This window comes from Poecile atricapillus, chromosome 6 (genome assembly GCF_030490865.1).
Source record: "Poecile atricapillus isolate bPoeAtr1 chromosome 6, bPoeAtr1.hap1, whole genome shotgun sequence".
NCBI lineage: Eukaryota > Metazoa > Chordata > Aves > Passeriformes > Paridae > Poecile > Poecile atricapillus.
This window is the reverse complement of record NC_081254.1, coordinates 26,662,910-26,689,140: the sequence shown is the minus strand read 5'-3', so window position 1 is coordinate 26,689,140 and position 26,231 is coordinate 26,662,910. Positions and strand designations below refer to the sequence as shown.

At 39.5% G+C, this 26,231-nt stretch overlaps 2 protein-coding genes across 5 annotated transcripts in view; one reads left to right on the top strand and one right to left on the bottom strand.

Annotated features, from left to right (window-relative positions):
* The window catches only part of SLK (STE20 like kinase), a 49,561-nt gene extending 41,100 nt beyond the window's left edge, over window positions 1-8,461 (bottom strand). For all 4 annotated transcript variants that reach the window (XM_058840809.1, XM_058840811.1, XM_058840810.1 and 1 more), the window contains exon 1: window positions 8,162-8,461. In XM_058840809.1, coding sequence (XP_058696792.1) covers window positions 8,162-8,311 — 150 coding nt within the window. In that variant the 5' untranslated portion in view covers window positions 8,312-8,461. The remainder of the gene's footprint in view (window positions 1-8,161) is intronic.
* Window positions 8,462-9,136: 675 nt separating this feature from the next.
* STN1 (STN1 subunit of CST complex) overlaps window positions 9,137-26,231 on the top strand; it is a 48,209-nt gene continuing 31,114 nt past the window's right edge. Inside the window, exons 1-2 of the mRNA XM_058840814.1 lie at window positions 9,137-9,211; window positions 24,764-24,900. Coding sequence (XP_058696797.1) covers window positions 24,771-24,900 — 130 coding nt within the window. The 5' untranslated portion in view covers window positions 9,137-9,211; window positions 24,764-24,770. The remainder of the gene's footprint in view (window positions 9,212-24,763; window positions 24,901-26,231) is intronic.

Genomic DNA, 26,231 nt, shown 5'->3' with positions numbered 1-26,231 from the left:
GTCTTACTTGTTCACTTTGTGTTCTTCACAGAAAATTAAGTAAAATATGAAAATTGTATCATAGAATAAATAGCATGCCTCAGGTAGTCAGAATATTCTTAAAGCTACAATTTGTGAGGAACTTGATTCAAGCATGAGTCTAGGTCTGAGCAATTTCTTGCTCTAGGCTGTAGGCAATCATCTAATTAGAATATGGCTAAAAAATATAAACATGCAAGGTAGAGGGGAAATACTTTTGTAGCTTGCTCTTAGCTTCCAAATCACCATTCATGCTTAGCTGCTTTACATTAACCTCTCTATATTCACACATGTAATCCCACAAAATACTGAAAAATCCAGTCTTAATCAAAAACAGTTAAAAAAGCAAAACAAAACAAACCCAAACAAACAACAAGGACAAATCTATAACTTTAATATTGTAACTTGCTTTTACAAACACTGAGAGCTCCTTCAAGAAACACCATATACTCCTAAAACCAGGCATGGTAGTTTAAGCAGGTGAATTAAATATTAAAAGAATCTTACATTACCATTTTATTGCAATTTTTTTTTTCTTTAGGTAAATCATCTGCTGCGTATACTTCAGTTGGTTTTGTGTCACAAATGTAGAGCATATTCAACAGAAAATCTGAAATGCCAGTGGAAAAGTAACATTTCCAGTAAAGCCTTCATTTTCTGTTGAAGTATGAATACCATTACAAAATGGTTTGAGGTAGCCTACTAGCTTTTACTGAACATTACTTACACAATTTTTATTGCCTGACATCCTTCAAACATATTCCACAAGTACTGGGTCTTCTTTCTCTCTAAAAAAAAAAAAAATCCTTCCCATTTGTGAGTGGAGAAACTGTGTTTCCACATTACATAGTTGAGATATATCTGAGATTTAAAATTTCTTTCAAGCATTCCATACTGTAATCGTGTTCTAAAGCCACTAAGCTTATGAACTAGACAGGGCATTTTATATAGCTTTGGAGAAAAATTATAAAACATGACTTTTTTTTTTTTTACTCTGTGCTATTAAATCAATCTGCTTTCTGTGCTATTAATTCTGTCTGCTTTGTTTTCTAACTGCAAATCTCATGGCTTTTCCATCACTAAACATAGGAAACTGGAACAATCCAAACAGTATCAAAAGAAAAGATAGCACAAGCATTGTAGCTGAGTAATTTGGCAGCTACTGTAAAATAAGACAATAGGCAAAAGAGGTGAGACACTATGAATTTGTCAACTCTGTATAATATGAATATAATTAAAGGCTATTGGGGAAGCACAAAGAAGCAAAGACTGAAAAAGTATTTATAAGCGACACATCAGCCACCAGGGTCTCAAGGAATGTATTTAAAATCTCAAATCAGAGAGTTTAATTACAGACTCCTCTTGAACACAGACGCAACTGTCATTGAAGGAAAATGCTGTTTACAGTCTTAGGAGATGCTCAAAACGTGGGGTCATGGCTCTCCATGAAACATGGAATTCGTAAGTGCATTCAAATTAAACAACAAAATAGAATAAAAAGAAATCCCAAACTAGGGATTGGGTTATTTGCAAATACAAACCCAAAAAATTAATTCTACTATATTGTTTACAGGGTGGTGAAAACTGGAATTTGAGTCATTACCAAAAGAAACTTTTCAACTATTGCTCTGCAACACCAGCATGTACTACTACTTGGAAGATAGTCGTTCTGGAGGACCCTGCCAACAATGAAAGGTTTAACCATATTGTCTACAAAACCAATAACAAACCCCAAAAACCAACACCCACTCCCCCCCACCCCCAAACCCATAGCAGAATTATTTAATTAAATGGATTGCATGTGACTTAAGATAGAAGAATTATTTCACCAAGTCAGAACAGCTTAAAGAAGCTTCATTCTGCAATCTGACTTGAATAGTCACATTTAGCTTATGCCTAAAATCTGGAGTTTTACTTCCCAGACAAGAAACCACAGTCCAAACAGTTACACAAACAGTTAGCAAAGAAATATGATATATCAGGGGAAAAAAAAAACCCAAAAGGGAATTTAATAGACATGAAAAAAATCAAATAATGATTTCCTATTTACTTAAGAGTTTTAAACAGTTTACATAACTATGCTCACACCTTGGAAAAGATGACTGCCTTACCAAGAACTGATCATAAGCATTCTATAATTATCCTCCACAAATTTGTCTGCAGTTTTAGTTCCAAATGCAACAGACAGACAATACATTACTCATAAGTTAAGTATTGTGATGCTGATTTCAAGCCAAGTGATGCAAATATGTCCAAAATGTGAGAGACACATGCTCCTTTCCAGTATTTCCTTGCTACTGACAAAAAGGAAAAGTAAGTAACAAGTAGACATTTCAGTCAAGAAAGGTCGAGCTCAGTCTACAATTTACAGATGACTTTCTGGCACTACCATTACCTCAGAAAACTTAGATGGAGTGACAATAGGTGTAAAGAGCTCTGTAAAGCTTTCTCCTTGACAGATTTCCCAGAATTTAAAACAGTGATACTGGTTTTTCCTTATCTGGTATCTTCTAATCAGGCTAAAGCTGCGATAGTGTGAAAATAAAGATAACATTGTAGGGCAAGTCACCAAGCTGATCAGCAAGATTACAATGTTTGCCTTCTATGAACTGTCATGCATCTTTTTTCATCGTTCACAGCAGTCCTACCATGCTCAGGCTACTTTTACAGAGATTATTGTTCATAGCAAGCTTTAAGTAAGGTTTTAGTTCTTTTTTACTTAGACTAAATATTGAAAATGCCATATTGGCACCTTATTCATTACTCTCTTGAGAGTAAATCAACTCTCCTATCTCCTCTATCTACTAATGCCCCAATGGCTAAACAAAGCAACATAGCACTTAAGAGAATATTATTAATTCAGATCTCCTGAGGGCAGCTGCACCATTTAACTGCTCCAGTTTAATGAGAGGTCAACTTATATAGTCAATTATGAATGAAAATAAATTAGAAGAAAACATATTTGGTACAGCAAACAATTTTAATCAAAATTGCTGAGAGTTCTGCACCACTGATTCATTCTTCTGTATTGAACTTCTATTTAGAAGATTTTCACATGCTATTTCTTATCAGGTCTGGGCTCATGGCAGAGTCATACATGAAACTTATTTGTGAAACATAGTGTTTGACTGAAAACTTTCAAATATTAATTTATCTTCCAACTAGTACCAAACACATAAGACTTCAGAAAAACTCAAGCAACATCCTTCCACAAGCAACTATATAATTCAAAAAGGAAAATCTGCAAAATTTCAACAGGTCTAGCAAATTCTTCTAAAGAATTAGTGGAACTAATGACACCACATAAGTAAAAATATAAAAGAGTAAAAAAAATAAAAACAAAGCCTATTTTTGCTTTAAACTTAGATATTAAGTAAGTGGTCAAAAACTGTTCCTGGGATTCCTAGGTTAGAGATGTAAAAGATATCCACCCTAGGAAGTAGCATGATACATTATTATCATCTGGATAACTTCAAGTTGAAATATCCAGCTGCAGGAATTTAGAACAATGTGCTGTAGGACCAAAGAAATTAGAAATTATAAATTCTCCTTGCACTGCCCTAATTCGTTTATAGGTCAGACTAATTAATGCATTTTCTAGGATTAGAAAAGAAGTTACTATGTTAGTGGTACACAAAAAAGTACTTCTAAGCAGCTACCAGCAGTCAGTTCATATTTAAACATTAAAAGGAATTAAGAACATGTAATCATTAAATGATGTAATTGGTCCAGTCTTATTAAATCACTACTTAAAAATTCTATTTGTTTTTACCTGCTGTAGAAGACATTAAGGCAAAACCAAGCTGTCCTGTAAGTCATATAAGTACGTTATAGATAAGATGGTTTCAAATACAGATACAAAAGCTTAACTTAAATGAAGAAACACCAATGGATTACTAGACTTGAAGAAACACAGTCAAAAGTCCACTATGACCAGCCAGAGATGAGCTGGTACTGGCCACTACTGCCAATAGAAGTAAATATGAACACTTAATGTAGTTATAATCTTCAGAAGATAATGCAATTGAGTAATGTGGTTCACCATGATTACTGTTATCAGCTTGCACAAAATTTCTTCTTTGAACCCAAAGAAAAAACAGATTTTTTTTATTTTTTCAGCCAAGCACCATTTAATTCCTCAGAGCAGGAAAACTTGTGCTAGTAACTTCATATGAAGTTTCCATTTCGTTTTCTGAACTCCTATGAGAAATTTGTATACACAATGCTTCCAACATCTTAGATTTAGTGTAATGAATGAGATACTATGAAGGGGCAGAACACTCCAGGTCAAACAAAGAAGTGTGAATGAAATTCGAAGCCAGACAAGTTCAAAGGATTGCCTAATAATAATTAAAATATCCATACACTATATATTATCACTATATACACATACCATATAGAGATACTCTGTCTTATATTTTATAGTGCCACATATGTTTTACCTCTATAGAATCTGTTCCCACAGAAGACTTAAAATTAGTACATTTGTGCAGATGGTACCCATAATCATGGCCAAATGTACATTAATTTCTTGGAGGAGTATCCTCTAGTAAAGAGCTCAGAGATGACAACCAGACATGACAACTATGAAAATGCCTTCCTGCAATGTAAGTCTTCTGTATGAGTGTACAATGCTCTTACTGCCAAAAGAGGCTGGCAAATTTTGCTGAAATGTAGGCCCAAGCCTTTATTTATTTCAAAAGGTCAACCAAGGAAGATCTCTGCATTTTCATTAATGATCTTTATCTATAGCAAGAAAGAGCCACAGATCACATCAGGCATTTGAAAGGTCTGTTTTCACATCATTTGAACATTTACTTCTGGCAATTCAGAAAGTAGTTTGAAGCTGATGAAAGTCATTAACACACTGATCTACATTAAAGCAATGTTTACAATGTGCACAGAATTTCGATTTGACACAAAAGGGTACTAGAACACACAATACAGAAACATGATAGAATAACTACTTTCTAAAGCAAACTGATTATAATTACAATACGAGCACCTTTTTTTTTTTTTTTTCAGGGCACTTAACCTGATCAAATCAAGAACAGTTTCAAACTGTCCCTCTTTTGTTTTAAGGGTTTTTTTTGTGTCTGACTGCCAAATTTCAAAGTTGACATCAGACTCCAGTGCTAATATTATGTCTCCAGTGTCTGTCACAACTCTAGCAGTCTACTCAGTAATTCCAAGTAATCCATGAAAAGCACATAAAAGAGATTGGAGAAAAAAATTCTATCATCGGGAAACTCGAAATTCTCCTCAAGGGCCATCACCTGACACTGAAGTACTGCAAGGATCTATAAATTGTAAAGGGACAGAAAACCACACCATTATTCATTAACCAAGAGCAAAAAGGAAACAGCCTAAAAGTGGCCTCTTTGAAGAGCCTGAAAAGGGTCAGAATAAAAAGTCCTACACGGCTATAAACCTTCACCATCAATAATCTGCAATTACAGAGCTCCTCTGATTACAAGAGACTCGCAACAGTGGTTGAAACAGAGTATTTCTGAACATTACTTAAAAGTCGGTGAATACAAATGCATGAATTGTCAGAACTCAGAAAGCCTTAGAACACTGCAACAAACAGCTTCAAAGGAAATAAGTTCTAGAAATTTGGCTAAGGTATTAAAAAAAACAAGCATTAGTCTTGTACTTGATTGCAAAGGGGAATGAATCACAAGTTTTCAATGCCCTTAAGACTTCTGTACACAAAATTATCACTGGACAGCATTTTTAAGTAAATAATTTAATCAGCGAGGCTTCCCAGTACTGTCAGAATTATTTAGAGTTGCTTTGAATTTTTATTTAAATATCTGACACTTGTTCAGAAGATCAGTTACACAACTAAACCAATTACTCCTCTATGGGAAATCATAGCATGTAACCAATCTAACCTACTTTTTAGAAATTCAAAGTATATAAAGACTTATTTATATGGCAATTCCATTTTAACATTCATCTGCCAAAACGCTGTCACACACAGATCCTAAGGTCTTAAACAAAGGCAAATGTACTTTTGGCAAATGTAACTGGGTGATGGGGGGTTGGCAAATAAAATCCATTACACAAAATGAAAGCCCCAACCCCCACACTTCCATTACCTAAAGACAAAGTCTTCAAGCATTCTTGAGAGCTTTGTTCTGGCTTAAGTTTTGAATTCAAAATTTGAGAAGGAATTGTATGTCTATTCCTGCAGCTTCTCATTTGAGATGTATATCCATGAAAGAACAACCTAACACACTTTTCCTGCTTTCCGCACAGTTTCTTGGGAAGCACAGTCAGGTGCAGGAACACAAGTACAGCTTGTATTTGTGCATAAGCCTCCTTCTTAAACTAGATGGAAACAAAAAGAACACATGCAGTAACCTACTTTTTTTTTTACATGGGATTTCTTTTTTTCCAGGAATACTGCCTGTTAATTCTCATAAGGGCCAACTTCAACAAGTTGACCAGAGTAACCACATGTGTAATTCTGCCTACGATCAATTTCAACGGTGAACTCTGTCATTTCAGTCAGAAATAAATCTTGACGTGAAAAATGACATCCCAATGGAAAACATTATCTTGTTTGTGTACCTAGTGCACTGAAATGCAAATTTTACCAGCTGTCTCACTCATACACCTTCCTCAACTACTACTGCTAATACAGACATGCCTACAGATGAAGTGAGAAGAAGTTTAAGGATGAGAGAAGTGCACGTGGGGGAAGAGGAAAACACATTTCATATTATATCTGAAGCATATACTCAGAAAATAGTAATCAAAACTCCAATATGAAGCTCAAATTAAAATTTCAATACTTTGCAAGTGATGTTAGAAATGCTATGTTTTTGTGGTGAGGAGGCTTTATGATAGAGCAACTTCAGACATATTCCCAGACATTAAAAAAAAAAACCCCAAAACTTTAAGCTTCAAAAATGACATGAGAACCACCATCCAGACTGTGTATTACACCAGCATCTAAATAAACTAGATGTTCTTAATATAGAACATTGACATAAATTCCTTGGGTGAAATGACCCCACCTAACATTCTGAACTTACTGTGGCACTTCTGCTCAAATTTACAAACCGGTGATACCACCACAGTACAATAGAACCTAAAATATTTTCTACTAAAAATAGCACAATTTTCATGAGAACACAGTTTTCATAAACCCTCAAATATAGTATTCTAAATATAAATGTTTCTTGACCGAATTAGCTCTCAGAAACACTGTAAATGCCAACATCTCATGTTATTTTTTTGTCTCCAGAACCTGCTCCAGAACTTCAGTTCATGTCAGTTCTCAATTCTCTCATGCTTATCCACCAGGGTGTTTTTTCCACGCCATCCATAAACCAAGCATGGAGCATTAACACCCTTTTAGAAAGAGGCAATGTAGCTGAAGATTTGCCTGAAAGCTAAAGTCTTAAACACGAGCAGGGTTGTATCTATATCATTGTAGTCTACTTGGCTTGATAAACTCTAGATAAGCATCCTTAAAAACCCTACTTGTACCAGTACACTCAAAGATTTAAAGAGCAAACAACTGAGAGAAGTTAGGAGATCCAATACATGAATTCCAGCACACAGTGAAAGCCAGAGAACACAGCTACTTAATTCAACTCCACACGGAACAAGATGGTAGAGTGCCCATTACAGCGACGACAGCCTGGCTCTGTTCACTATACATGAAGCACAGAAGTCAGTTTTACTGTTTATGGGGTTCCTTCCGTAAAGGGGGAAAAAAAAAAAAAAAAGTATGAACTTCGGATCTAAGAAAACGCTGTCTTTGTAAGGTTAGGAGCCATACCGTACACGAGTCCCAAAAGAACCCCCAAAACAGAAGTGAGCAATCCAGCAGCGGGCAGGGTGGAGCAGAAGGCGGGACAATGACCTAATAGGTCTTTTCTATCTTTAGTTTCACGAGGCTCCGTGGCCAAGAGGCGCCGGGATCCCCCGCTCTGCCTCCGGCCGCGTCCCCCTGCAGCGCTCAGCGCCCCGGCCAAGTTCTCCCGAACTCGGCGCTGCCAGCAGGAATCCCGAGGTGAGGGAGCCGGCAGACAGGGAGCCCGAGGCAGCGCCGGAGGCAGAAGCAACGCTCCGAGTCATTTCTCAGCTATGAGCAACACAAGCGATCCGCGCTGCCCGCCCTTACCTTGAACACTTTACCGAAAGCACCATCGCCCAGCTCTCCTATGATTTCCCAGAACTCCTCAGGGTTCAAATCCCTCTTGACGTGCTCGTATTGTTTCTTCTTCTTCTCGCCGCCCAGCTTGAAGATCTTACGAAAGTTGAAGAAGGACATTTTGGCTGCAGCCGAGGGATGGAGCGGGCGGCGGTGCCCCCTCAGCCCGCCGGGACCACCTGGCGCGGCCGGTGATGCCGGGCGCGATTCCCACGCGGAGACCCAAGTCTTGGCGCCGCCCGGGAAGCGCCGTCACCGCCGGGCGCTGCGGGGAGACAACACCCCGCGATGCCCTGTATGGGGCCGGGCTCGGCGCTGCTCTCCCCGACGGGCTTGGCGGTCCCTACACGGCCGGGCCGGTCACCATCGCGGCAGCAACAAGTGCCGGGCTCCCTCCTCGGGACGGGTGGCGGCGGAGCCGGAGGAGGGGTCACAGCTCCGCTGGGAGGGGGCAGCTGCCGCGCGCCAGGCAGCGGGGAGCGGTCACGTCCCGCCTCACAGGACAGGGCGGATGCAGGGAGGGGCAGAGGCTGCCCCGCTCCAGGCTCCCGGCCGGTGTCCTCGCGGAGCGGCGTCTCGGGGTGGCACAGCGGCGGAAAATGACGATTCGCTGCCGGCCTTTCTCCCGCTCGCTCGCTCCCTCGCCCTGTGGCGGAGCGGGGCCCGGGCGGCTCCGTTTCCTGCGGGGCGGCACCGGCGGCACCTCCGCCCCCTCCGCCCTCGCTCCCGCCCGCCGCCGGCGCGTGCGCCCCGCGCTCCCGCCCCTCTTCCCGCGCTCCCGGAACCGCCTCGCGCCCCTCCCGCCGCTCCGCCGACGGCGCACGCGCAGCAGCGCGCGCCCCCACGGCTCCTCCGTCCCCCCGCGCGTGCGCACGCGCCGCTCCGGCAGTACGCGCGCGGCCCTCCCCCGCCAGCGGCTCGGGCCCGGCACAGGCGGGGGGAAGAGGCGGGGCCTGTTTTTCCCACGTGACGCGGTAGCGGCAGCCCCAGCCAATAGGAGCGCGCGGAGGCTCCGGGCGGGTAAGTCGGTGTCGGACTCAAGATGGAGGGGGTGCCCCCACCCTTCGCCCCCCCCCTCTCTCCATACTTCAGAGCAGGAGGGCAGCGCTGGCGTGGTGCTTGAGTGCTCGTCTCTCCTTCTGTCCTGTTTCCCTTTAGTCCGGTGTGTGCCGTCACGGGAGGGGCGTGTGGCAGAGGGACCCTTTTTTCTCTGAATCCGGAGGACGCCCCACGCCTCTCCCCCTGCCGCTCCACTATCCCGTGCAGGAGGGGTGTCCCCAGCCCTGTGGCCGAGGGTGAGGCTCCCTAGGGGAGGGACAGCTTCCCCTCAGTGCTGGCTGGGTGCCCTGAGGCCGCAGTCCCGCCGCGGGAGCCGAAGGGCCATGAGGGGCTCTCTCTGTGTGTCAGGAGCGCTGTGTGGGCAGGTGGTGCCACCTGGGGGCTTGGGCTTGGACGCGGGGCTCTGAAGAACGTGTTGATAGTAAAAAAAGACGTTGGAAGACTTTCTTTTGCTTGCGGTCCGGTGCTGTTCCTAGACCTGCTACTGGTTTATCTTCTGTCATAGCAGCGTGTGATGTTCTTGTGCTGCCCGTTTGGTATCTTCAATATCTTATCTAATCACTGGGATAGGCCTGAATCTCCTTATCTCACAACCTTCTCTTCCCACAAATGATTCCTTCCTCACCCTGAAGTATAATTGTATTTTAATAGTTGTGTTGTGTACATGCCACCAAATGTGGGGCGTTTCCTCGCTTGAATGCAAGAGGCGTTCCCGTTGCCTGGATTGGGGACAATTAGCAGACACGGGGACAGAGTTTGGGTTGATGGGCAGGAAGTCGATCCAGCAGCAGCTGAGGCGATGCTGAGACCTCAGAGACATCTGACAGTGAGACAAACACCCAGAGAAAATCGTGTAATGCCCTATCCTCGTATGAACCTGAGTGCCTGCAATTGCCATTAACTTAAGCTGCATAATGGGTTTCTAAAGATCAAGCTTCTGGTGTGCATCATTCCCCTTACCATTTTATTAGCCTGACAGTGGTTTGCTCTATAAGGAGGGTAGTCCGTGTATAAATTCAGTAATAATAATGAGGCATTGAGATGCCCCTGACACAAAGCGTTTATGAATCGAACAACAGTGTTCTTGTCATGAGTCAATTTCTTTAAACTGTATAAAATCAGTTTCACGGGTAGTCCCACCCTGTGAATAGAGAGCCTTTCAAGTACTCTTGCTAAACTGATTTGTTGTAATAATCAGCGTTTGTTTTTCAAAAATGATATTGGGCTTTGTGAGTTCCTTGTACTGACAGCTTGGCCACAAAAGGTAAAACTGTTAAAGGAGGGTGTTAAAATCAAGACTGTTTATGTGTGCGAGGGAAAAACCAAGAAACAACTGCAATCCAGAGGAACTATTTTATCTTCTGTGATCTGGTTGGGTGTCTCCACCTACTAATTTCATATGGAAGTTTCATTCAGATAGTTTGAATTAAATACAATAATAGAGTGTTAACAGCAGCAATTTAGCTTCTGATGCTTTAATTTTTAACGGTCAGTTTCTTTTTCCTCTCTATTTTTTTTGCCCCTTCAGGTGGGATCATAGCTTTGATTTGGATGTTAAAATACAATGATGGCTTAAATAATAATTTTTGTTAATATTTTTAATTTAATATTTTGGTTTTAACTTGCTTTCTCTTGGATAAAAGGTGCTTTGGGAATGTTTTCTGTAGGTTTATTTAAGCTGACTGTTTGATAGAGGATGCGAGAAGAAAGGAATCCAAAGCCATAGCATGAATTTCTTGTATTTAGGCAGGATTATCTTTTCTTTAGCCTCAGCGTTAATGACAATGGAGCGGGGGGGGGGAAGGGGGGGTGCTATTTACGTGTGGTTGTTAGAGTTTGTAATAACTGGAAAGAAATGCAAAATTAAAATAAAATTTCCTAAGTTATATGTGGATAAGTGAAGTTGAGCTGGCAGTTCTGGGCTGGGATATCAGGGCCTGTTTCTGCCTCAGCTCTGTTGATAGACGTTGGGCTGTGCACAGTCCACACACAGCATCTCTGTCCTGTGTCCATTTGTGTGTGACAAAAGAGGCTCGCTGAGAACAGAATGTCCATGCCATCCTACCAATGACTGAGTGTCAGCAGGTACTGCATGTGTGTTGCTTTACACTTGTATAAACAGAGTCTTCCTGTTCCAGGGAGCTTTTAATTCATATAATATTGAAAATATAAGATGAAAATCTGGCACAAGAAAGGAACAATTCATCTAGTGATAAAGTTTTGCTTTTAACTTTTTCATTTTTACTCTTGAACAAGTAATTCAAGATAAAACCAGGATATATGAAAACTGTGACTCCATTTAATTTTTTCCCTTATTCTTTTACTCTGGAGTTACAGCTTGCCACTCAGTCCTGAAAATATAAGGTGAAGGTTAAGTGCTAGTAGCAAATCCTTCCCAATTTGCTGTGACTTCCTGGTTAGGAGGAGGCTGTATGAAGCCTGGATTTTGTGAGTGGGGTTTTTTTTGTTCCTGATAGCAGGAGATTTTAGCAATTGTAAATGTTTCCAGATGGTAAGGATAAAAAGGTAAAAGTGAATTATATTAAAATTTCTTCTTTAGAAATTTAAAGCAATGCTTTTTGAAAATTCATTGCTTCCTTTAAATGCCAGAGGAAGATGTTAAAGAGCTATCTTGATTGTGCATCAAATATACTAGCTTAACATAGCTATAAACTCTTTATTACAATCTTTTTCATCTCTTTGTGGATTAGAAGTCCCCTTTATAGTTTCTGTTGCTTAATATCATCCTCCTTTCTCATTGACTCAATCATTTACACTTGCCACTGTTCCTGACTCTCCCTTTGTTTCTTTTAAACTGCTCCAATTTCTCTTAATTGAAAGTAAACACTTCAGAAATTTAATTTTAATTGTGTTCTTCACAGCATATATTGCCCTTTCACTGCAGTCCTACATTCTGTCTTCAGTTCTTTCAAAATATTTAATGGTATATTTTTATATTGTCTTGACTTTCTGTCCACCCACACTTGCACTGATCTCCAAAATTTTTTTCTGGTGATTGAGCTCGTTGAATTGCTGTAAGGTCACAGGTGGCTTGTTTGTGGTTAAATCTGAAGTGTAATTCTTGTTTCATCCATCTTAATCTATCTGTCACCTTTGGCCCTCAGCACTGTCCTTTCTGTTTCCTTTAATCGATGTACTGTGGGTTTCTATTGATATTTTCCAGTTATGTGGTGGCATTTTTTCATAGGCTCTGTGATTTCCCAAGTTAATGTTTTGTGCTGTATTGGGCTCATTTCAGTTCTAAGCACCAATGAAGCTTCTAGATCACTCTAGTTAATCCACTGCAGGAAGATGATCACAGTCCTGATCGTGCTGTCCACACTGCTTCTGATACAAGCCAGGATGCCACTGGCCTTCTTGGCCACCTGGGCAACTCCTGGCTCATGATCAGCTGCTGTTGACCAGTGCCCCTGGGTTCTTTTCCTCTGGGCCACTTTCCAGCCACTGTCTCCCAGCCTGTAGCCCTGCCTGGGGCTCTTGTGACCCAAGTGCAGGACCTGGCACTTCCCCTCATTGAGCCTCACACCACTGACCTCAGCTCATTGATCCAACCTGCCCAGATCCCTCTGCAGAGCCTCCCCGGCCTCCAGCAGATCAGCACTCCTGCCCAGCTTCGTGTTTGTGAATTTACTGGGGGTGCATTCGATCCCCCTACCCAGACCATAGATACAGATATTAAACAGGACTGTGCCCAGCTCTGATCCCTGGGGACAGCCCTTGTGGCACCGTTACCACCAGCTCTGCGCCTGGCCATCCCGGCAGTTTTGTAGCCAGCAAAGAGAGCCCCTGTCCAGACCATGGGCTGCCAGCCTTTCCAGGAGAATGCTGTGGGAGACAGTATTGAAGACTTTTCTGAAGTCCAGGTGGACGACATCCACAGCTTTTACCTCATCCATTAGGTGGATCATTAATCATAAAAGGACATCAGGTCGGTCAAACAGGACTTGCCTTCCCAAAAGCCATGGTGGCTGGGCCTGATCCCTTGGTTGTCCTATCCATACTACATATACAGCACTCCTAAAGCCTTTCTAATAAATGTACCATTGACAGAGCTGCGTCTTGGAGATTTCTCTTTATGTTATGCAAAACAAAAAAGAGACTTTGTTTTGTATTTGGTATATTATGAGCCTTTATGATATGAGTAACAGGAATAGTTTGGTCATATATAATATAAACAGGAAAAAAATTATACTATCAGAAATTGGACACTTGAGCTTGCCCATATCTCATTAGCCAGAATCAATGCTCAGGCTCCTATCAATAGCCCGGTTATATTACTATTTGTTACATGGTTTGGGGTTTTTTAATGCCTTATGGCAGGACCAGATAATCTAAGAATTGCCATAGAAACACATGGCATTTAGAAGCTTCAACGTATAAGGGTATTACTTTATGTTTGCAGTTAAAAATACATTGAGTGTTAAAATGTTTAGGAATAGGATTGATCTAATTTTGGCTTCAGAAAAGTCTGTATGTTTAATCCAAGTTGGCCATACTTTTTCAGCAGTCAATGGGGAAATGTATCTTCACAGGGCAAATCACCTTCCCCACTTTAGATACTTATATTTATCACAGTATTTAACCGTGCGAGGTGAATTTTCCTGGTTACATATAAAGGGAGTTCTTCCTACCTATGGAGACATCACTGCCAGCAGAACTCTTGGACTGTGTTTCTCTTGTTGTCAGCAACGCTTCTGGGAATGATGACAGAGAAATTTAATAATTGCCAAATTACCAGAATGTTTCCAAGTAAACCTGTGATGTTTTGTTGAATAAGCTTTATCTGAAATAAGATGGCAGAAGAAAAAACAATAATATAAATATCAAAATTTTAATAAGGATCAGGTATTTCAACAAATAGTACAAGAATATTTCTTGGAAACATGGCATATGAAAAGCATTCAAGTTTTAACATGTTGACTTTATTGAAGCTATAGCAAAAAAGAAATGTTTTTTTCTTATTGCTTCCAGTTGATCTGCAAGAAAACCCTCTTCAAGACTGATATTCAGAAGTAGTCATATATCTTTGTAGGGGAGTGAGAGCAAATCTCAGACTTAAAGGAACACATCAACAACTTGAAACTTACATAGCTGATTCTCTTTGATTAACTGACTAATGCAATTAAGAACTTCAGATCCTCATGATAATGCTTTTCAAGAAGGCTGCGTGCTTTTTGGTTTGTATTTAACTCAAAAAGCTCCTTTTATAGGAATTTTCAGTTAATCTTAAAATACTGAGCTGCACTGGTGGATAGTTGCATTTTTTCCATACAGGAGTTAGTCTGATGAAAGTTCTCTCCATATTGTGATGACTAACAATCTTTCACAGAACCACACAGAACTAAGTCCATCTAGAATACTTTTTACGTAGTAAAATATAATACTACTCTTAGCTATAATGCTGTATTCCTTCTGTTTTAATAATTTGAGGTTATATTTCATTTGAAATAAATTTATTTAATCAAAACTGTACATGAACACAAAGCAAATTATTTAAAACTTATGGAGCCCCCTCCATCTGATAGATATTAGAAGCTTTAGTTAAATCACATGATAGCACGTCTTGCAAATGCTGCACCATGGTTGCCTTTCTTCCAGATGGTAATTAGACTTTTTCCTCTTGGGTAGCAGTCACGAGCTGATTTGCTCTTTTTGTTTGTGCCTTTCAAATTTGCATTAGTTCACATAGTAGCTAGGATTAGAAATTTATTAAGGGATAAAGATAGCTTTGCATCTCAGTATTGCTCTCAGTCAATGCCAGTACAAAAAATGTCTGAACAAAAAGCCCACATGTATTGCCGCTTTTCTTTCTGCAAATCCTGATTTTCTTTCACTGTTTCCCAGGAGCCTTTTTTTTCCAGAATGGACTTTGTGTTCTCTTGTGATCCTGATCAGCTCTGGAATCTTGAGAGCAAATAACTTGTTCCGTAATATGATTTTTTTAAATTTTTTTTTAAAAATATGTTTATTTTTAAGGCTGGCTGGCCAGCCATCAGACCTAATCCTGGTTTCATGGTAAATATAACCAGGAAGTTTATTGTGCCTTCTATAATTACTGTTAAAAATATACCATTCTGTCAAATAGGGAACATTTCCTATATGTGCAATAAAGAAAATTTGACAAAAAGGTAACACTAAGGACTATTGAATTCCTAGTAATATCCCTGTGACATTGCAGTGGGATAATATTGCAGATATGTCTACTAGCAAAAAGGGGAAATAACATAGAATGTGAGTTACCAACTGTTTAGTAATGTAAAGTTAGACTTTAAAATATTAGATGATTTTACGGAAAAAAAAAAAGCAAAGTTTTTCCTTGCATAATGTTATTTTTGCATTACAACCATGTTTTAATAATTTTGATGTGTGCAACGGTGTTCTCTTTGTTTTAGAAAATGAGGCAAAAAAATAGTTGACTGTATTGTAAAGTAGAATTTGGTTTTCTGTAGGGTCTCATCTTGGTACAGCAGCAATGAGTGGAGCTGCAATAATAAGTCAATTGTTAAGGCAAACAGCAGCTATTGTGTGTCCAACAATAGTCTGTGCAAACTTTGGGCACTAGCACTTGCTTATGACAAAACAGAGTATTGTGATGTGATGCAGTTTTTGTCTCAAGTGCCTGAAATGTTTATTTTTTTGGCAGAGGGAATCTTTAATAGCTAATCTTCAAAATTACATTTTATAGTACACTGTGTGATATTTATGGATTAAATCAAAAAAGCCCATTACATTACATGGACTGAATTGTAGCAGAAAATAAAATTACCTACATGAAAAATAATTCCTGTGGCTTCTGACTGAGCACTAATGTATCTTTCTGGATAGAGTATACAGGAGTGACTTCCTTTCAGAGCATGAGGTAGGAAATGGTATTTATTCAAATTCAAATGCAATTAAGGAGACACTTAAATTAGTTTATAAAAGGCTGTTGGTTTCTTTACATACCATGAAGTCGGAAATAGTAATGACTTTATCATATTAGCTGTGACAGTGATTCATGGAAGAAGTTACAGCCACAGTCATCAGGGAGGTATTTTCTTTCAAGAATCTAAATAATGTCCATTTAGTGCCTTTCAATGAGATTTGGAACAAGTTTTTAAAGATGAGCAAAAATCATTACTAACAAACAAGCCTAGCTGCCTTTTCTCCACAGGGAAGGAGTTACTGAAGACACGCATGTTGCAGGACAGGTATTCTTGAACAGTTTGGGGTTGTTCTGTATCAGTCCTATGCCATCTCTCAGTGATGAGATTTGGACAGACCTCAGATGGAACATCGGTAAATTATTCATTATTTCAGAACATCCTCAGAGAATTACAAAAATTGCTTAAACCAAAGGTTAATGAAGGACAATTTTTGGATTTTTAGCAGGTTCTAATAGTTTAGCAGCAGAAGATAAATGATTATGAGCCAGCTTTCCTTAGATGAGAACCTACCCTTAGATTATTCACAGAATACAGTGTATATGCTGTGCAGTACAATTTGTCTTAAGGAACTGAGAAATATCAGTACACCTTTGGTATTTCTAAAACTTTTCTTTTTACAGCCCAGTTCAGAGCAGTCTGGGTATGGCTAAGAAACCCTGTGCTTGATTTCAGGTGTAAAAGCCCTGGTCCTCAGAAAGAGGGCCCAGTTGCAAAAGAAATTCAGAGAGTAGCAGGCTGGGAATTGTACCATTTTTCATACAAAACCCCCACCCTTTTGATACTTTTCCTAGATGATGGCTCAGAGGACATGTGTGAGGAGCATTAGAAAATAATAACAAATGCTTTGTTCTTATGTTGAAAGTTCTTACTTTGTTCTTCAAACATCTCCCTGTAAAACAGATAATTCTGTAATAGTATATGGGCTAAATGTTTCCCCCCCACACACCTTATATTCTGCACAAATTTGAGTTTTGGGATGTTTAAACATTTCTCTACAAGAAAGGCCTTCAGACAGGATGGGTCTTTATTTGAAGGTGAAAAAAAATTCTGGAATAACAAAAAAAATAACAAATGTAGCTGGAGTAGAATCATATCAGTGTCAAGCTAACTTTATTAATCTTTCAAAAAGAGTAGCAATTAGGTAATGATCTTCCAAAAGCACTCCAAATGAGAAATCTCAGCCTTTAGTTATTTTCATAAAGTTTATGATGGTGCTAGATGGATCTGAAATTTCAAAATTATTCTAAATAGATTGACTTTGTATGTATCAAGAAAAGGGCTATTTGACACCTTGTTCCATGTACAGTCTCACAGTGTTCTGATATACTTAAAATGTTCACTTCTACAGCAAAATAAAATGCAAATTGATTTCAGAACATTAAGTGGATCTGTCATAATCTAAAGCTTTGGTATGTGCCAGGAATATTTTGAAAACTTCAAATCACAACTGTGTGCCTAGACCAAATAATAGGTTAATTATTTCGAAGTCTCAGGTTGTTATGGACTGTTCTGTAGTGCTATGAATGTTCATATGAATTCTGACTTGTTCCAGAGGCTGTTCTAATTTAGATCATATGCATAAACCAGTTTAAAGGGGAGGGAAGGAGGGGAATGGGCAGGATTATTTTCCTCTACAAATTGAGTCAAACTTGGGGAGTTCACAGGCGCAGTAGCCTTGAAAGCTATAAACCCATGCTTGTCATTTCTATGCCAATTTCTGAAATTTGAAAATCTTCATTCAGAGGTGACTTTAAATCTGTTACACTGCTAAAAGACAGTAGGAAAGCTAACTGTGTTGCCTTAAGCTGAGGTGAATTAGGTTTTATTCTCTTTTCTCTTTTAGTTAATTCCTTTGTGTTGTATCAGTAAATTACAGAATCACAGAACAGATCAGGTTGGAAGGGTCCAACCTTCTGCTTAAGCAGGGCCCCCTAGGCCACATTACTGCGGATTCTGTCCAGACAGTTTTGGAATGTGTCCAGTGAGGGAGGCTGCACAGCCTCTCTGGGCAATCTGCTCCAGTGTGTGTTCACCCACACAGCACAGAAATTCTTCTTCATGTTCAGGTGGAACTCCTGTGCAGCAATTTCTGCCCATTGCCTCTTGTCCTATTGCCCAACAGCACTGAAGAGCCTGGTCTGTGATCTTGACACCCTTCCTTCACACACTTCTAGGCATTGACAAGGTCCCCTTTTAGGTGTCTCTTCTCTGGGTTGACCAGGCCCAGCTCTCAGCCTTTCCTCATAGGAGAGATGCTCCAGTCCCTTAATCATCTGCTGGACCCACTCCAGGAGCAACATGTCTCTCTCATTCTGAGGAGCCCAGAACTGGACACAGCACTCCAAATGTGGCCTCACCAGGCTGAGTAGAGGGGCAGCATCACATCCTGATTAAAAGTATCTGTCAAAAAAGTTTCCAACAGCCTGGTTGGAATCATCTTGCTATCACAGTTTTTATACTGCTGTTCCTCCAAGCAAGAAACTATTTATAAGAAGTAATTTATTTTTACGTTTGTTTGTTTTTAATTTGCAGTAATAACTGAGAATCTTCTCTCCCAGTGAAAGAATGTCTTTTCTGCAGCTCAGCTCATTCTGGCAGCACTGTGAGTGATTAAGAGTTTTCAGAGAGAGTTAATCATCCTCATAGGCTTCCTCCTGCCCTCACTTGAGACAGGTCAGGGAATTAGTTGAAGAAGGCACTTCAGTGTGATTATCCAATAGCTTTAAAATACATATAGGGAGTGTGAAGCTTCTCTGAATATCAGTAGTGAGTCCCTACTACCTTATTTCTGATAAGCTTACAGGTGACCATGAGAAATACAAAGCTGGTTTTCTGGTCTGCTGAGTGGTTGGCTGATTTCTTTATCCATGGGAAATTGTATCCATTGCATGGGACAAGGATCAGAAAGAGCTATTTCTTCTGTTTACTTTGTTACACCCTTCCCTGTTAGTTTTTCAGAATCATGCTTTTGGAAAATTGAATGCCAAAACCTTTTTACATAAAACAAGTTTCAATGCCAAAAGGAGACAATCTAGGACTGTAGGCTTTGTCCCCCTTCCAAGACTGGATGATGGAGGAGCCAGTTTGTTTGGTCTCCTACAGCCACATGCACCTGTCCAGAAGGTTTTCCAGACAGTGCTGTGCAAAGGTGAAATCAGAGGGAGTGAAACACATTAAAACTTATGACATGGAGACATTAACTCCACTGGAAGACTGTTACACAGCAGACATGTCAGTTTATTGATAAAACAAGGCTTTTTACTTCTACCTACCTCCTGCCTTATGGGCATTGTGGGCAATGCCTTTCTGGTTGTTGATAGATTTCCCTCTGGCTAAAGGTTGCAGCGATGAGCCTCTTGTCTTGTTCTTCATTCACCAGCGAAGATTGTAATAGAAATGAATGTAATTAAAAGACTTATGATGTTTAAAATTTCAAGGAGTATCTTTTTAAAAAAATCTATAATTCTTTCTTTTGGGAAATTATCTGAACAGCTTAGACAAATGTTAAACCCTTGTACAGGTAACATTTCACAAAGTGCTAAACTTCTGAAAGTTCAGAGGAGTTCTAGATTTCTTAATTTTGTTTTGAAAGTATGTCTTTAAATTGTAATTGTACTTACATATAAGAACTATAGGACATGCAGCATGTAGCATCAAAACTGACAGGATTTAACATGACAGAAGCAGAAGGTGGTTTATTATGAAAGCCTGAGAGTGTTTGCCCCGTCTTGATTTATAATAGAATAACCAGGTAGGAGGTGACCTTACCTTACTAAACAGACCTTACCTTACTATTTGATAGTTTTCCAACAGCTGTTTTCCAGGAGCCTTTTTTTTGTCTTTCAGTAATGTGTTTTGGTCTCAGTGATGGTGTTCATCTTGTTACTGGTGGGAAACTTTCTTTTAATTATGTATTTTTTAAAAACCTATGGGTGCGTTTGATGTGTAGGATCTTTGTTCCATGTTAACTGTAACCAAAAGCTTTACTTCCCAGTTCAGTAAGATTTACTTGTATGATAATACAATGGGTTTATTTGGTTTTAATTCAAAATGTTGTATGCGGCTGTAGGTAATTAAAAAAATTTCCTGATAAATGGTGGGTTTGACTGTACCATGCTGGAATTGCCTCTGCTGATCATGAAGAGCTGAATAATAGTCATTTGTTACATAGTATGTTGACTCAGACACAGATGATTTCAATTCAAATGACAGAGGGTGTTACAAAACCCAGCTGTTGACTCTGCTCCTCTTTCCACAAGTTTCTTTGTCTGTGACAAGAATGGCTGATCTATGAAGTAGTTTTTGACAGCTGCAGTTTCTGGCCTAATTTATTCAAGTAAACCAGTGGTGACTTTCAGTTGTTTTAATGCACTGGGTTGGCAACTCCAGCTGTTTAGGAGCTGTTTCCAGTGTAAATTGTCAGTGCTACCATAGTAGTGGCAGCCTTAGGAGAAGAGTGAAAGCCTGGTAGGATGTTTAAGTTGCCAGTATTAGTGCATAAATTCTGTTTGTGATTCATAGCTAACTTGAGAAAGAGTTTTTGCAGCAGTGTGCTAGCACTTGCAGAACAATTGCAGACAGCTGCTGGCAAGACACATTTTCTTGGCTCAGAATGATTAATCTCAAGCTAAGGCAATTTTCTCCAAGAGCTCTGGTTGTTAATCAAATTTGGAGAAAAGACAACAAGAAACATTAAAACAGATACTCTTCTTTGAGGTTTCAATTGCACTGGGATTGGAAGAAGACTGTTTACCTTTTTTGGAAAAGGTATGTGGTGGGCACAAGAATATGGGCCAAGAAATTTATTGGCTGGGGCTGATACTACTGAATAAATCAATAGGGTGTTAAATAGGAAGCTAATGAGATAAGGCTACCAGGTAGGCTGCTTAGGAGGGCAGAAGGAAAATGGGTTTGGGGGGTGGCATGGTTGGGAAGGGTGCCAATTTTCATTGCTTTCCTTTCTAGGATAATACCTCACTGAGCTCACAAGATCCCTCTGGGGATTATGGACTTGGTAGTCAAGCAGAGTCAGGAAAGCTAACATTGATAGCAGGGGGTGGAAGAGAAAGCCCTATTTTAATATGTTAGAATAATCTCAAATTGAGGCTTCTTGTTTATTTGTATCTAGATACCTCCTATGTAAACTTTAGATTTTTGCCCTTCAAACAGAGTTATTTTCCCAAGAAGAACTTAATTCTTCTTTTAGTTTTGATTATGCCTTCATAGCCTTTTTCTGGAGTTAAAAATAAAATTCTGATATCTTCTATCTAATGAATTTGTGGACTAGATGCTTCTGTTGCCTTTTTTCTCCTGTAAAAGGATTTAATTCCTTGCACTACAACAACCCTGCTGCAGTGAAGTCATTACACTGCACTTAAAATGCAGAAATGAATGACCTTTTGCTAGGACTCTGTGTTGTTTATATTGCTAAGACTGATCACCATCTCCCAGCAAAAGCCAGTTTAATCCTTAAACATTTGTACTGTATATTAGTATCTGTTCAGAATTGTCTATTGTTTGCTGTCTGGTTCTCATTGATTATAACATTGTGCATCTCCACAATGTCCCTATTTGCCCCTTGGATCTTCGTTGTACAGGGCAGCTCTTATCTTCCTTGCTGATAGCATATCACCAATGGTACCAGTTAAGAGCTGAAAACACTTGTAACATAATGGAAAGTTCTACTTTTGCCAGGATGACTCATTTATTAACCCCAGGATAGAGAGGCTTCCTGTGCCAACTTAAGAAAAAGTTACGGGAAGATACTATTATATATCAAAAGATAAATGATTGGAAGAGTTTTGTCAGCCTTATAGGAATTATGTTTTTTAATCCTCTCAATCTGCCTGAAACAAGCTTGGAAACGCAGTGAATAGATACTTTGGAAGTAGTTTACATCTTGCTTTGCTTTAGAAGCAGACAGCTGTTGAGAAGAATGGTCTGGTACTAGCAGCATTGGAGCCAAGCAGTATGTGCAGGAGGCACTAAATATCTTTTTTTTTCCAACTGACCACAAGTTTTTGGCTTCAAATAGGCCACTGTTGAAATGTAGCTACCAAGCTGGCCACTTGGGAGGGAAGGAAGAAAATAGGCTTGGTTTTGGGTGGTGTCAAGGATTAGGAGGGCTTTTGGGACCGCAAAGAGGCCAGGAAAGACTTTGGCTGCTGTGCAGAATGCCCTCGTGTGCCTGTCAGACATTGCTGAAAATGAGTGGGTGGCTGGGGTATGGTTCCACTGTCCTACCCTAGTGTGAATGGAATGTCTCTAACTCAGGACTTCAGCAAATTTGTCCTGTGATCTCCAAGGCCTCATAGTGCCCTCATAGTACTGGGGGCATGATTTAGGTTTTGTCAAGGAATCTTTGCCAGATCTGTAAGATAAAGTGTTGTAGCAGGCTTGAACCAAGCAGAGTGGCCTCTACATAAAGACTTATGATGGGTGTAAATATCTCCAGTGAAGAGCTCTAACAAGGCCTGGGAGTGAGAAGGAAGCTCCAGAATTGGAGATTTAATTCCAAATAGTTTCTGACATAGAGAGCTTTTGCTGCAGAAATCTCCCATCAGAACAGGGAAGCAGTAAAAAATTTCAGGGAGATGCTTCATTTAAGCCTAAAGTGTGGCTTGGATTTGATTTGTTGACGTTTGGACATTTCAGACTTGACAAGTGGCTATAAAATGCCAAAACACAGAAATTTTTAATGTCCAGTGGAACTGCTTCATTGATTTCCCCTCAGATGCACACATATGCAGGGGTGACTTCTGCTTTTTACCCTAAGGAGTGTCTGTTTACCCAAAATACAAAAGGTTAGACAGACTTGTCACCTGATTGTCTCTTTTTGGCTGGTTATCTCAGTCTGCTGTCTGTCTAGCAGGAAAAACAGGTGCTGAGCTGTGACAGGCTTTGTAACCATGCAGAGTAAATTGGGGGGCATGAAGCTGAAAGGAGTATAACTTTGTACTAGAGACTGCAATCAAAAAGAGATAAAGAGACTAATTTTGTTAAGAAAATGAGCATGTCAAATAAAATACAGGTTCAAAGTATTTGTTCCCTTGAGAAACTTTATGGTCTAAATTTGACATAGACTAGCAAGTCTCCAAAGAACTGCCATATGGAGGAATAGCAGCTTGTGTTAAGATCATACACTTAACAGCTTAATTTCTAAATTTCTATTGAGCAATGTCTCAATTCAGCAGCAGAAAAAGGGTACGTCACTTGAGTGAGAAAGGAATGGTGGGACATTTTTGAGTAGATCCTGCGGGTGCAAAAAGGAAAGGTTGGGAAGAGATGTCTGTAGTGGGGAGTGAGATACGAATCCAGGTGTAAACAAAACTATTTCAGTTTGTTACTCAGTGGTGAATTTACTGCTGGAACTGACTAAATCAGATATTTTCAATGTCTCACCAAAGAAATGACCAGTTCAAGGAAGGGTAAATAACAATGACTTTTTTTTTTTTTAACTTAAAAAAAAAAAAAAAAGTTGGACAGGAATTGAATTATCACTGCAGTTCTGTACACAGTATAGAGTAGGTGTTAGCAACACTCTGGCTTGTTGTGCTACACCCTTTTTCTTTTCCCTTTCCTCAAATTAAAGTTTAAACATTAGAACCATGCAGAATCCAAGCTTTGTAGTTTCTCAGTGAGACAAGGTGTTGTTGTGATGTTCATGGTATGTTGTCTCTACATCAGTAGCTACCAGTGCTTCTCCCAGACTGCAGAGATCCCTGGGAGCTGCTTCCTCTCAAGGAGACTGGAGCTGCCAAATCTCAGCCCTATGGTACACTATTCAAAAGCAGTCCACTTAGCACCTTTGACTTAGAGTGCAAGGGGCTGACACCCACTGGAAGGTGACCTGGAAAGCCTTACAGGAACAATGTCCATACAGGAGAAGCTGATAGGAAATATTTTCAGCTTGCAAATCTTTATGAGGATCTTCCTGAATCAAGTGCTGGGGTTTTTGATATCAACACTGTGATAAGCAGAGAATTGGATCTGTAATGGCAGAAGATGGCAGGCATTAAACTGAAATCTGAAAGGGTAAAAGGGGAAAGTAACAATTTCAAAGTTAGTGGAGACTACATGCTCAGAATAAGGAAGGGATGGCTGCTTTTGTTTTAAATAAAGTCATCCTCCCTCAATCCACATTAAAGTACAGGATGAACTATGAGAAGCGTATGTTAAGGGTGGGAAGGAGAATGATGACAGAAATAATAATCATCTGTAGAGAAAATAACCACTCAGGATCCCACAATCCTGCTCTTTTAAAGAAATGTTGACTTCAGTTCTCTATGGATTTGGAGAGGAAAAATCTCTAAAATTCTATTTCATTTGAAGTTACTGGGAGAAATGCTGTTGCTGGATTCTCAGTACTTCAAACAAATCATGTGGTGACACATGTAATATTGATTGATAAATATAACATTAGATTAGATAAACTCCAGTGTCTCATCTTCAGCTCTGCTGTGTTATTGTGTGTAAACTAAAGGGCTGTTTTTTCATTTAGCTGGGACATATGTGAACAGCTCTTCACCTGTTTAGAAAACAATTACAATTCCTTCTCTGTTCACAGGTTTTGGATGCAGTCTGAGTCCAAGTATGAAGAAGAAATGCCTTCTCTGCACTGGGGGATAGATCCTGTATTTTCTGCATTTGCCAGACTCTATATTAAAGATATTATAGAAATGAGAGAATCTAAACAGGTGCCAGGTATGTATTTATATGTGCTGATTATGATACACAGTGTTATAATTGACTTATGTTGTACTTTTTATCAAGGGATTGAAGAATACTTCACAAACATCAGTAAAGTAGTTTTCCATATGCTTAAGCTAAGTGACATTAGTATCTTTTTAGGCTGTATGTGAAATGTATATGAAAAATAAAATTTATTTGTTAAAATGGCTTTTCCTTCTTTTCAGAACCTCTTTTACATTAAGGTAATGTGTTTCCTCTCTGTGATAATGCTTGTTATATTCTGATAAAGTTATTTCTTAAAAATTCTGGTTCTTTCTGGCCATATGTATTGTTTTCTCTCCACTGTCTCTACATATTTTGGAAAATTTTGACAGTTGATGACATCACTGGATGTGATTTTGCTTTTTCCTATGGATATTAGTACATTAGAAAACAAATACAAATTTTGAAGTTTTGTCTCCTTAATTTTTTATTATGATAGATAAATGATATTCTTCATACATTGGAACAGCCTTATTGTATATTCTGGCCTCCATGCTGGACCTTACTCCTTATCTGCTTTGCAGTCTGTGTCCTGCTGGTTTGCAGTGTCACCCACATGTGAGCTTTGGCTGAAGCAACACGGCTCTGACCTTGGATTTCTGTTTTCACTACACAGACTTTAAATAGACTGCAGTGTGTCTTCTGCTGTGGAAGGGTTCATTAGTCCCAACTGAAGTTGACTCAGCACAAGATTATCAGGGAGGATCCCAAAGAACTTAGAATTAATGAGGAAAAGCAATAAGCCCTAAGTACAGTTTATGGCTTTGGTTTGGTTTTGATGTTTTGTTTGTGGTTTTTATTTTTTTTCTGTCCATGGAGACTAAGTACCCCTGTTTGGCTCTTTGAATATGCTTTGCTTGTAGGTTTTGTTATTCTTCTTCAGTTTTCTTTAACAGCAAGGATAGCAGCAGTGCTATTTTTGGAGAAATGAAGGACTGGCAGGTTTTTTTCTCTTCTTGCAAATATTTTTATGTACATAAGGACTTCACAAACCACAAATATCTATCTATCTATCTATCTATCTATCTATCTATCTATCTATCTATCTATCTATCTATCTATCTATCTTTGTTACTTAACATGGCAGGCGAGTTTTGTCTTAAATCCATTACAGTAATTAGGCTACAGACTTGTTGATATTTGTCCTACAGTAAGTTTTATTTAGAGGCCTTTTTGAACTGTCTTATAAATGTCTTCTAGTAGTACTGCTGTAGGAAATGCATCTGGTAAAAACTGTGCTTCATCAGTTAGAGATATTTTAATTGTTTTCAAACAAAATACAACACAATTCAATGCCAGCA